Raw genomic sequence first — 13,107 nt, forward strand, 5'->3', positions numbered from 1 at the left:
AGTCCTCTGCATGAGCTCACTGCACTGGACTCTATGATACAGCACTGCCTAGTGTGACCATGCCCTCTCCAACCAATAGCAAAAGAAGCATTATGATTTCAAAGGCAGTCGATGACCAGGCTAACCAAACACATTGTGCACCCACGCCTTTAATTCTGCCCTGGAAAAATTAATTGGCCAGTCTGTGGTGTTCCCGCCCCTGGCTTTTTCATGCCAAACCTTTCACGACTCGAACAATGATGCCCCCGACAACCCCTCCAGTGATTCTCTAGCATTTATGCAGTCAATCATCACCATTCATTCTGCTCTCCATCTTATACACTTGAATCGATCTGCTCTGTCTGTATGAACTAATCATATTGCTTTTCCATGCTCCCACTATAGAAGTAACCAAAGGTGAGAGAGGGCTCAGGATTCGAGACACTGCACGCAATAGCACAAAGAAACTTTGTAGTTTGATGATTTTTAAATGACTCTTGAGATGAATTGTATTTGTTCGAGGCTGTTCGGGCATGAACTTCATTTGAGTAGATTCTGTTCACTACCTGTTGTTAAGAATGACTCACCCATTGCCCACGCATTTTATATGAACAAAAAACACCAGATCCCAGGATGTTATCTTTGTGAGAGTTATGTAACATGCTGCTGATGATTTGATTTGCAGAGTGGCAGAATCGACTGAAGAGGTGACTAAATTAAGGCCGGTGCGTCTCATACAAGAGGACGGCATCATACGGCCCTACGACCACCATGAGTCGGAGGGCTATGACCTCTTTCAGGTGAGGTCACCTGTCGACCCCACTGACCAGACTACTAGACCCTGATGAGATGGATTTTAATCAGCATAACCCTCCGTTTTGATTTACAACCACTAACTACTAACAGCCAAATTGTTTTGAAGGACTGGAGTCAGTTTGACAAATGAAGGCAAAACCATTGTTTTTTTTTCATGAACTGGTCAATTTCAAGATTTTGGACTATTTTGCTTCCATAGCATTGTCATATTTCAGACTATTCCTCATGCACTGAGCAATAAAGATCCACTTCATTAGGACTTACATGCAATAGATTTAGGAAGGTTTTTACAGAGGGGTTCGTTCATATATATCATATATCATCCTTATTTATGAAATATTTTATTCCTAAAAAATTGTAGTTTTTTTTTTCTTTCTCCTGAATGTTAACAGCACTTTCTGATTTGTGGAATAATGATAATAATAATGATAAAAATATTCTCTCTAAAATCCCCTCTGTAAAACCTTCTCAGAGGTTGAACTGACTCCTGCCATGCTGTGAAGAAATTAATTCCTGTTTGCCTACTCATTTAATTTTTCCTTTTTCTCTCTTTTCTGTCCTTTCCCAAATGCAGCCTGAGGAAATGTAAATTGGGGGTGGGAGATGGGATTGGAACTATTACCTTAAATATGTTACTGAAAACATGTGAGAACACAGAGATATTGTAGCACTTAAATGAACCAAACTGGATATCAAGTGCTGGACTCAGTCTAGCTTGGTCCACCTACAGTAGAATGTTACATCATTGTGTTTAGACAATGATATATTATCCTAAGTCTGCATCTGAAGTTGTCTGTCTTGTGCACTTTTATGAATGTGCTACTTTTCTTATCTAGAAAACATTTGTTTTCTTTATTGAAAATAATTTCAGCATTATACCTCAGACATTTTCGTTAGTTCTGTCAGTTTTATATCAGTATATAATTGTATTTAGTAGTTATATATATATCCAAACATGAACTCATAAGTCAATATCATATTTTTTTCTAAACTCTATTATTTGAAATTCACAAAAAAACATTCAACATTAGACACACTGGCAAACAATAAAAGATTTTCATTATTAATATTTAAACAATTATTAGATTTGTTAGAAATAGGATGGAATAGGATGGAACTTCCAAAGTTGATCTATTTTTCTAAACTTCATTTTAGTTTCTTTGAATTTATGTCTTTATATTTTCATGAATCTCAAGTCCGTTAACACAATATCACAGTCTATATAAAAGTCATTCATTAAAAATATAATGTAAAAATTATGAATACATAAAAATGCATATTAATATATGCAAACTTATATATATATGCACTAAATAGGCATTTTACAGAGCATGTTTGGAATTAATGTCTGATGTATTTTCCTATATACTTTATATGCTATATCTTAAATGAGACACATGGTTCATAACTGTCATGTGATTGTTTGTTTTAATGTGGCTTTACTGTATTGTAATTGTATTCATTTAAGAGGTTGCTTGAGGCCTGTGTTTTGACCCAAATAATCTGGAATAAATCAATACTCCTCTTTGCCATGATCGGTTTAATGCATTTTCTCATTTATTTAGTTAATTTTGATTCAGGTCATTATTGCTGAAAATACTGGGGTGCAGTCACTACTGTGTTTTGTGTATTGTGCTGCATGAGTGTGCATGTTTTTCAGAGGTCTGAGATTAAACAGTTGAAGGGAGAGATCTTCAGAGAGCACTATGTGTACCCAGGGCGCAAAAAAACAAACATCATTATCACCAACAGGTATTCCAACAACCGAAAAATGATGAAATGGTGGCATTTTGCCAGTTTTCCGTCCTCCATATGTTCTTGCTGTGTCTTGGTTTACTTATCATGCAGGAGAGTGATGTGTGTGAAGGAGATCGACGTGATTGGACATTTCAATAAAGAATGGGAATGTAAATTTGAGAACTTTCAAAGCCCTCCAAGCACAGACGGAGGAGATTTGAAGATATATTACCGGGTATTTAAATGGCTTCCTTTTACATGCTTCCTAACAGCACCGTGATAAGTGTATAATTTAAAACATACTGATAAAGTCATGATCGACTAATTAACATTGCTTGACAACCATCTGGATGTTGGCGCAGGAACACAACAAATTAAACCTCATTAGAAAGGATGGACAGACGCCTGTCAAAGTGATACACATGAGACATGCTGACATGGCTGAGGTAAAAATCACAAGACATATGGTTTTTGTGTGTGTGTGTGTGTGTGTGTGTGTGTGTGTAGATTATAAGATAAAACTGCTGCTTGAAAATGATTTAGCTTTTGAAGGGATAGATCACTATTATTATTAGATCACTATTGTGGAAAATTGCTGAAAATGCATTCACCCTCAGCCCATGTACAATATAGATGAGTTTGTTTCTTCATCGGAATAGATTTGGAGAAATTTAGTATAACATCATCCTCAGCACTGAATGGGTGCCGTCAGAATGAGAGTTCAGAAAGCCTAAAAAAAACATTGTGGATTGTGATATTTTTATAAGATGTCATGCTAATGGCACCCATCCACTGCAGAGGATCCACTGGTGAGCAACTGATCTGTTTTAAATGAAAAAACAATCTCAGATCTTGGATGGGCTAGTACATTTTCAGATCATTTCTAATTTTTTAGTAAATTATTCCTATAATTTCATTCATGTGACACTGGCAAGCAAAATGTCAATTCCCAGTGTTGAACATGACACTGTACATTTAGCTTGCTGTTTCAGAGATGCCAAGATGTGATTAAGCTAGTTCCACAGGTTGCACTAGTTTTATCTCTTTCAAGCCTACATGCCTTTATGCTGAGTAAAAGTACAAAATGACTGCTCTTCATTTTTCTGTCAAGAAGAAGCAGTGGCTTCTTTGACCTCTTTTGCTTCACACTCCACAGAGACTGCGACAAGGAATTGACAGTGCCCAGTTTGCACGCACGCAATATCGGATGGCACGGCAGAAATCACAGCGCTTCATCAAAATGGGCAACATTTAAATCAGCCAGTCGAACCATGTAATTGCATGCCCACATCTTTAATATGCTGCCTAGCATTCAAAGCATCAATTATGTATAGAAATATATGTTCGCAAATGTATTAGTTAATCTCACTGAAGTTTTTAATGTGTTTGAATTTTTGGAGTAAGAACTACTTTTTTATGTTTTAAGCACTTCCTCTGGTGTTTTGCTCGAGGTCTTTTTGATGGGATAAAAAACAAATATGGAAAAGAGATTTCGTTTATAAATATTTTGTTTGATTATCTTGCACTTGCCATAAAAACATACATTGCTGTGCAATATGAGTCTTGAGCAGTTTAGCACACATAATACACAAAAGTTGCTCTCAGCTTCTTAAAAATTATAACCCTACAAAATTGTTCTCTCGTATTGTTTTAAAGACACACATAATGGTATTTTATCCGTTGCAGAGGGAAGTCATAGTGTACTATGAAAAAAAAGTTACAATTACAGACCACACCTGCTATTTGAGGTGGAGAATATGATATGAGCTTTACCTTTCATGGTTACTTGTTTGTTTTGGAAGTAACCAAGAAATTGTTAAAGGGTGTGTGTCTATATGGCAATGAAAGATTGGGCTGTATTCCACAGTTTTCCCACAATGATGTACAGTGAATAGATCCTCTCCATGTTGCTAAGTAACTGGGCTTCCTGTATGTTGGTGCAAGTTGGCCTGGTGTGGGCAGGAAAGGAGAGGTTGGTTATCCCATGCCCTAGCGCTGGGTATTTCCATGTCCTCTTATTTCCTATACATCAGTTGACCAGACATACACCCACAGGTCAATGCCACCGTGTGTAGACAGCTGTAACAATTAAAGACACCAAATGTCATAAATAATCTCCACTTATCCATTGCAAACACTGGGAATGTCAGGGGTACAAAATAATTCCCCAATCTCATCTGCCTCTCTACATAATAGCTGTTCTGAGAAACATTCAGTTTACTGTAACTCTTATCACAACCTCATACGTCAATGCAGCACAGTAAATCTGCATTATCTCAGATCAGTCTCATGACTGTACTCTCTACTGTAAAAACTATCATGGGTTCATGCCACTGTAATTAAAACTATAGTATTGCACCTAAAATTCAAAACTTAAGAGAATCCAGTTGGCTAAAAAATAAGGGAATATAACATTACACATTATTTTCAAGACATTTTAATATAATTACATTTCTAACAAAGCTCTGTTTTGCATTATATAATATAGTCATGTTTATTCTCATAAAAACCTTAAGTATTATCTAGCAGATCTATATTTTATATACTGACTAGAAAAGACCTAATACCTAATAAATGTTTTGGTCTCGTCATAAATCTGTTGTTTTTCTGTCTTTCTTATATTGTGATTCTAGCTTTAAGATAAACTTCTTAATACACGACCGACCACACATGCGCCTCGATTCTTGCAGGGTCTGAAGCTCTGGAACGGTGTTTAGCGGAAGTACGTCAGCAGCATGTTCGCTCATCACATGTCAAGCATGCTATGTATGTATGTATGTGTGTGTGTGAGTGTGAGTGTGAGTGAGGGAAAGAAAGAGTCTAGGCGACACAATATTTGAGTCACTGAGAAAATACGGGCATTTATTAATAACATCCTGCATCTTGATACAAAGAACTTGACAATCATTGTTAAATTTATATTCTAAAAAATAATATATATAACTCAAATATTAACGACGAGCCTCACTCAGTTGTCCATATAAGCAGTACCTGCCAAAGATTATTAAAGTGCACCGATGAACAAATATGAGTCGAACCGGTTGAACTGATTTTGATCTATATTTGATTGTGTGTCTGTCTAAACGATTCATTCGTTAACTGAATGGGTTGGAAAGAATCGCAGTGATTATAAATTCACAACTCCGACTCATTGAGCCCTTTTAAGTAGGCTATGTTTAACTGCAGTAAACGTTAACAAATGAAGAAGATTTTAAATACAATATAGTTTAATTATTTATTTTAATGAATAACAATTAGCATTTTTGCGTTTACAACGAAGAGATGTACAAAATAAATGTTATTGTGGTTAATTTTAGATGAAAATTACATTTAAGTTCTAAATTAGGCTACATTTACATTAGTATTAACTGATTCATACTTGCAACTAACACAATTATGAAGCAAGCAACTAATTAACACTCATGTAAATAAATCTTAAGCGAAATGTGCCCCTTATGGCTTCGCTGGAATGTTTGGAGCATGTCAGTGTATGTTTTGTGTGACCGTGACCGTGTCTCGCGCTCAACAGCGCTGTCTGTGGACAGAAGGGCCACACCCGCTCCCATGAACACTAACAGATCTGTCACACGCTCAAGTACAATCCGCACCAAAAGACGATGTAAAACGAATCCGAGTTGTTTAACAAAGCGATCCCTTTGTAATAGTAACTGAAGCCCGCAGATGAACATGGAGTCTCCGCCAGAGTCCGTCGCGTCGCCGCGCAAGAGCGCTTCTGAAGCGGACGCTTCGGTGGAGGACAGCCCGGTGAAACTGGACAGCAAAGCTGAAACCGACAAACCAGCACCAGTTCGGCGACAGAGTTGCTCAAGTACCAACAAGGGTAAGGCTTGAAGGAAAAGAACCGAAACTTGCTTGTGAATTATTTTCCAGCTTAATCAAGTTGACGGAGATCAAATGTTAGCTTAAGCTAGAACTAACGTTAGCTGTTTCATACTTGCGCTGAATTTACAATTGATTAAATAGATTAAACATCATGTTATTTTACCTATATATGGAGGCCTGGTGGAAGTCAAGTTAGCATATTAACTAATGATATACACATTTGTCGGCGAGCCCAAACATTCAGAGCTACTTGCTATCTGTAATTTGTGATATTAATCACATGCTGTTAAGTAGTTTATGAAGAAGTGCTGTTGTTTTTCACGACTGTCACAGCTTTATCTTCTGCTCTCATTGTGTTTGTAGTCTATAGACAGCCCTGTGGCCAACGTGTCCGTGTTTCAGCACTACTACACAGACTTAAATGCAATGTACTGTATGTTAGGCCACTGTAAGCACAGACTACATTTGCATAGCAAAGTGGTGATTTCATGTAAATAAGCACAAAGCCGTTTGTTTTACATGGAACTGCCACACCCCTTTTGTATCTCTTATTTGTGGATGTAAGTCAAAAGAAATGTCTGTTTGTGTCATTCGGTAGACGATCATAATTGACAAAGTCAAAGCAGATTTCGGGTCTGCTTGGCTTTTGGCAGTCATGTCTGCGGCTGTGCTTCAAAACCTAGTTGAGCTGTCTATGAATGCAGCATTCTTGGGCACCATATGCAACCATGTAGCCTTCATATGCAGTCTAAATAGGCAGCTCATTCGGTATTGAGACTCCGCCCGTGTGTCTGGCAGGCGTTGTGCTGTGCTTGCGCGCGCGCTGTTATGTAACAGGTTAAGTCACACACACAAGGAGAGGAAATGAAGGGGTATTTTCACGTCTTTACCGCTCGTGTAAACAAATTGGGATTCATGTCATAGTTCGGTTTTTAAAGCAGGCCATATTTTCCCTGTTTTTGACACAGTTGCACAGTTTTCTCTTCGCGGACACACTGTCTAGTGTAGTGTCCCTGTTACATAACCAGAGGACGGAGCCAGGTAGGCTACGGTTATGGATCCGGCTGCTCGGGGAGTTTCAGTTAGACTCGGGAAAAGAGTTAGGCTACTCCTCACCCGCGAACTTATATTCTCATATTCTCCTGCTTAGTTAAGATAACTGTCCCTGAGGATAGGCCAAATGAGTTGCTCAGTATTAAAGACTAATTTCAAGGTGCGCAGGAGAATTAATTAATTCATTCATTTATTTAGTTTTTACACTGGCTGAGATTTACAACATAGTTTACATCAAAAAAAAAAAAAAAAAGAAAAAAGATCCACATGAGTCCATTTCTCCTTGGTAAATTCATAAAAACTTTTCTCTGTCTTTGACCCATGTGAGTTAAATAGGCTGATTTTATGTGAGGGTGTTAGTATGAAACACGAAGACCAATAAAGTCAGCATGGAATTAATATTCACCCTAAAGTCATCTGGCTGAACTTGTGAATGATTCATCCATGAATGTGTTTCATTTGTAAGGGTTTTTTTTTCTTCTTTTCAAGCTCACATTCACATCTGCCTCCATCCAATCAACAAATGATGGATCAGACTAGTCTCCACCCTACATTTTTTCTTTTTTTTAAATAATCTGTTTTACTTGGATGTAAATCACAATACGGAAGAAAATATGTCACATCGCAACTTTAAAATTATTCTGATATTATTCCTCACACCCAGGCCCAAACAATGGAAATTCTGTCCTCATTTGCTCATTCTTATGTTGTTCTAAACCTGAATGACTTTCTTCAGCATTTGTCAAAATATCTTATTTTGTGTTTGACATTTTTGGGTGAACTATCGCTTTAAGATAGTCTTCTTCCCCTTCAGCAGCTGAGACTCTTCCTCTCAGCAGTCTCTCTAAAAGCTCTATATTTTACACAAGTGCAGGGAATACCTACCCAAACTGATGTGAGTTACATAACTCGGTTTCCGCAAATTCTTCACCCCAGTGGAGGTGGTGGGCTTCAGGGTGGACAAGTTGCTACACACTAGCACTCTGCTAAAAATGTGCAAGGCCATCGCAGAGCATCTAATGTCCACTTGAAGCTATTGTGCAGTGGGCCTCAAAATTGAGCCTGATTGAGCCGACTTGTGGGATGTTTTTCAAGTTTGTGGGTTGATGCGACCCCACTAATGCGATGTTTATCTAGTAAACAGCTATACAAAAAAATTGTTAATTTAGCACTTTGGCTCGCAGTGTGAATGTAACCTATGAAACATACTGTCAGAAAGAGAGCAGACACCCTAGCCTAGGGTTTTGCACTGTGACAGAGGGTTTTTGCAGTGGTGACAGGCATAATTGCAGCTACAGGTGTGCCCCATCTAATGCTGCTAGGCAAAGTACTTTACACACCCTTCAAATCATAGTTGCAAAATGGCCATAGCATGATGTTTGGTTAGAGTAGGTGTTTGCATTAAACTGAGAGTTATGTAGTATCTTCTCTCACTCTAGGCTAATAGACTTTTGCTACCAGGCCTGACAGTAACCTGAGAATTGCTGTGGATTTAGACAAGTTCAAGAGTACAGAACACTGACGTGATTGTAAATGTGGTTGTTGAGGAGCTTTTGATATGAAGGCAAGGTCTCAGGTAGATACTAATCACTAACTGCTGCTTTTAGTAGAAGAGTAGAAGCGTGTTGTCCATCTGGTGGAATATTTGATTGCATGATACACTCTGATGCATGGAATCTCACTTTACACTCATTTACCAAAGTCGGTAGTTGGAGGAAATTGTCCGTTTGTTATGTATAAAGCTTCCATTTCTTTCCAAGGTTTTGTATTTTGTTTGAAATGCCAAATACAAAATCAAAGATTTACTTGTTTACAGCAAAGTGAAATATCTCCATACCTGAGCTGAAAATGACTCACTTTGTAAACCACTTATACTAAGTCAGAGAGAAACATGTAGGTAAGCTGACATTCTTAGAAAAGGTGTTTTTTTTTTGCTGTTTTTACCTTGTTGCTCAGTCAGATTCCAGAAGAATGGGGTGCAAGTGTTCTGGTTGGGTTTATCTGAATACTCTGCACTGTACTCCCCGCTGGGCTGTAACCGTGGTTCGAGTCCCATCGATGGCCTCATGTTTCCCCTGCAGCATATACCAGAAAGCTGCTAGATTGTTTACATTTAGAGCAGCTTCAGCTCGCGGGTTCCTCATGAACCATGCTGGTATATATTGTGTAATAATCAGGTGATTTCTATAGCTGGTCAAAAAAGTTGAAGTTTGTGCTCCATAGGAGTGGAGCTAATTTGTCAATGATGCTGACTAGCACAGAGGTTTTCAAACTGCGGTCATGATTTCTAAAGATCATAGAATGAACTGAAATAATTGTATTCTACTGGCAGCCCTAATATTTAACAGAATAAAAGAAATACAACTTTTTTTTTTCAGGTTTATACGTCTAACACTAATAGTGTGTAGAAATAATACGTTAATATACTGAAAATTTAAAAGTAAAATATGTTCCAGATAATATTTTATTACATTTCTTTAGTACAGTCATGAAGACGTAAAAGCCAATTATTGAATTATTTTTATTTATATGTGAAAAAAAGTAAGCACACTTGTAATTTGATAATTTGATCTTTGTACATCAAAAATTAAGTGGTGTATATGTTTTAGTAAGGGGTCTATTACAAGGACTAATTATAGTTAATGAACATTACACAGTTATTACACTGAACTGAACGGGAGCTGAATAATGGCACTATTGTCTAGCTACAGCTGCCTTTTTTGCAGAAATTTGGATTTACCTCATTTTTAAGTTTTTTCGTTGATTTTGTTAATTTCCTGTTCAATTCTGTAAATCTGCTTTGAAACAACCTCTGTTTTATGAAGTGCTTTGGCTATAACAATAAAGGTGACATGTCATAGTTTTGACATAGTATTTTCAGATAGTTTACTTATATTACGGTACTATGAATTGGAGAAAGTTAAATGTGCATAATAATAGGTCCTGCCTTCCAACTAAATAAAAAAAAGAGACAATCACCGGTTGGTAAAGTCATCGCATTACTGCAGCTGCCATTAGAAACTCCAGTTCCCATAGAAACAGCCAGGGACCTGAGATGCACACTTGGTCTAACCAATGAGCGCATACAGTCCCAACATGAAATATACACTTATTAATACTATTTGAGCATAAAAACAATATGTAAGGAAAAGTTAATGTCAGAAACAAGCTTTTAAATGTGGGTTTGCTAAGCTTTATTGTTGCAATTTTTATATTTCTCCACTCAAGGAGATGGGAGGTGGTCTTGGATGCCTGAAATAGCTGCCTGGAGGTGTTAATTTATTTACTTGGAAACCCCCCCCCCCATCCCAGTTAAACAGGGCTTCCTTAAGACTTATCAAACAAGCAGTTGGTCAGCTAAAGCAGCCAAGTTCTCTCCTCTGCAGAAACGTTTCTCCGAGTGACTATTTCATCATCGCTGATGATGTTCACAACATTCTTGTGACAGAAGCTTTAGTGCTTGGGTTTAGTCGAAGCATTTCTTTAATCTGATCGGCTGTCAGTACGCACACTGACCTTCCAAGAGAAGATGTTTTGTGTTGAATCTCATTTTCCAGTGAGCTGCTTTCCAGTCTAAACAGTGCGATAATCTCTGTACAATATATCAGAGTGTCATGTCAGGCAAGCTGGACAAAACATCTTCCTTTGTTTTGTGCAGCTGGGGGAATACACACACACACACACACGCATTCCTGGATGCTTGCATGATTCGTGGCATTGGCAGGAAGTTACACTTTTATTGAATGATGTCAGAGCAGCTGGCAGACAAACCATAATCTCAAACAGCACATTGTTAATTCAGCACAGAGAAGTGAGTGAATTAAATATTCAGGGTGCATCTGGTTTTCTTTAATGTGGCCTGTGATACCTGCACAAGGGCAGCGCTTAATGGGTTTCACAGATGCTTTTGTCCAAAGTGACAAAGATTGCATCCAATCCATCCCTGGGAATTGAACCCATGACCTTGCTGTTGCTAGCGCCGAGCTCTACTGTTTGTGCCACTGCAGTGCATCTAAAGACACATCTGTAAAAGACTTTTAGTTTGTGTTCGTAGTTTAGTGCTAGTATGAGATTAATCCACTGTATATACTGTATAGCAGCCAAATCCAGCCTGTTTCACAATTTCAGTTTTAAAATCAGACTATCCATCATTTTGATGCATGTACACTTACACCAGAGAAGTCATTGTTCTATAAAACATAGTAACACTTGATCTTTTTAAGATGACTTCTCTTTTATTTCAGGTTTTTCTGTATTTTATCTGAATTCTGCTATAGGTGGAAATATTTATTTTGACAAAAAAAAAACATGAGAATCTATAGACACACGATGTTTGATGTAGTGACTAAATATTAAAGCATTGTAATCTGTAGAAAGTTTTTCATTACAAAATAATCTATCTATCTTGCATGCCTTAATTAATTTCTTTTTGGCCCTCTTGTTGATGAATGCAGTGGTGGAAATGGCCAAAATTCACTGGGGGGACTCTAGCTGGGAGGAGGGGATTTAAGATGACCTTTCACATGTGTTTAGTTATAAAAAACCTTTATAATCAATAACAACATTAAACTTATTTCATGTTTCCTAGTAGTATATATTTTTGGGGTATATTACAGGTCTATTATGTGGGGTATGAAAGGTATGAACACATTTATTCAACATCATCTCTGCTCGGAGATAATTAGATAATTACCTGTGCAATTCTAATTACACATGCAGTCTTATTCAAGTGAACGTGTCTTTTTTTTTCTCAGTGTTCTGAAAAAGCAAGTTGACCTCTGCCCTGTAAGAGTAAACATCTCATTCATTGAGCTGCTGGATTAAAACCAGGCTATTTGTCTTCAGTGACAGTTTTCCCACTGGTTAAGGCAGGTGAATGATCTATTCTGATACAGCACATGTGCAAATGAGCTGGTATGTGAGTACAGTACAGCGAGAGAACATCTGTTATTTCATAAAGCTGGGATTCTTTTTTTCTTGTGATCAGTGTTGTCATTTGTTAGACCTTTTACAATGGGCCGTCTTATCTTGATCAACTAAATGTGTCAGGAATATTTAGTGAAGCATTCATGTAACTTCATAAATCTCATAGGGCTTATTTACATCCTCTGGGTTGTTACCACAGACCTTCTTGTTGAAGTTATACTGTAACCACAGTGACCATAGAGAAGTACTAGTTCAGCTTTTGATAAATGTTCAGTATGTTCTCTTCTCCTGTTCTTGTTTTGCCATTGCCCAGAAAAACGTTTCAGTTTATTGAACGCACGTTCTGTAGGATATGTTGTCACACTACTGTAAATAGGGTAAGTGATCACAGTGGGAAGCTCTAAATAAATAGAATATTATATAATTTAGAAACAATTAACCAAACTCATCTTTTATTTCTAGAAGGTGATTACAAAAATGTCTTGTAAAACACTTATAAAAAATAAACTTGGCTGGATAATACAATTTATATGAGAGCTAGAATAAACAAAAATAAATAAATCTATAAATACTCTAAGTAAAACTACATGTTTTAAATTAACATACAAATCCACTTTTACAAAAAAAAAAAAAAAACATTACTGTTCAAATATTTGGATTTTTTTTTCTTTGCTCACGAAATCTTACCAGTAAAAAAGTAACATTTTGAAATATTATTACAAATTAAAATGACTGTTTTTTTTTTGTTTTTAA

The 13,107-nt window shown here is 37.1% G+C and overlaps 2 protein-coding genes across 8 annotated transcripts in view; both read left to right on the forward strand.

Annotated features, from left to right (window-relative positions):
• Positions 1 to 5,072, forward strand: part of LOC113052295 (vacuolar protein sorting-associated protein 13C-like) — a 44,115-nt gene extending 39,043 nt beyond the window's left edge. For 5 of the 7 annotated variants that reach the window (XM_026216732.1, XM_026216725.1, XM_026216729.1 and 2 more), the window contains 5 exons: positions 665 to 779; positions 2,456 to 2,547; positions 2,644 to 2,767; positions 2,895 to 2,978; positions 3,689 to 5,072. In XM_026216732.1, coding sequence (XP_026072517.1) covers positions 665 to 779; positions 2,456 to 2,547; positions 2,644 to 2,767; positions 2,895 to 2,978; positions 3,689 to 3,787 — 514 coding nt within the window. In that variant the 3' untranslated portion in view covers positions 3,788 to 5,072. Of the gene's footprint in view, positions 1 to 664; positions 2,331 to 2,455; positions 2,548 to 2,643; positions 2,768 to 2,894; positions 2,979 to 3,688 lie in introns of those variants that run through there. The other 2 variants (XM_026216728.1, XM_026216727.1) reach the window with 2 other exon arrangements.
• A 970-nt stretch (positions 5,073 to 6,042) lies between these two features.
• The window catches only part of LOC113052296 (nuclear receptor ROR-alpha-like), a 28,538-nt gene continuing 21,473 nt past the window's right edge, over positions 6,043 to 13,107 (forward strand). Inside the window, exon 1 of the mRNA XM_026216733.1 lies at positions 6,043 to 6,373. Within this exon, the coding sequence (XP_026072518.1) occupies positions 6,214 to 6,373 (160 nt within the window). The 5' untranslated portion in view covers positions 6,043 to 6,213. The remainder of the gene's footprint in view (positions 6,374 to 13,107) is intronic.

The sequence above is a fragment of the Carassius auratus genome, chromosome 32 (genome assembly GCF_003368295.1).
Source record: "Carassius auratus strain Wakin chromosome 32, ASM336829v1, whole genome shotgun sequence".
Classification (NCBI taxonomy): Eukaryota; Metazoa; Chordata; class Actinopteri; order Cypriniformes; family Cyprinidae; genus Carassius; species Carassius auratus.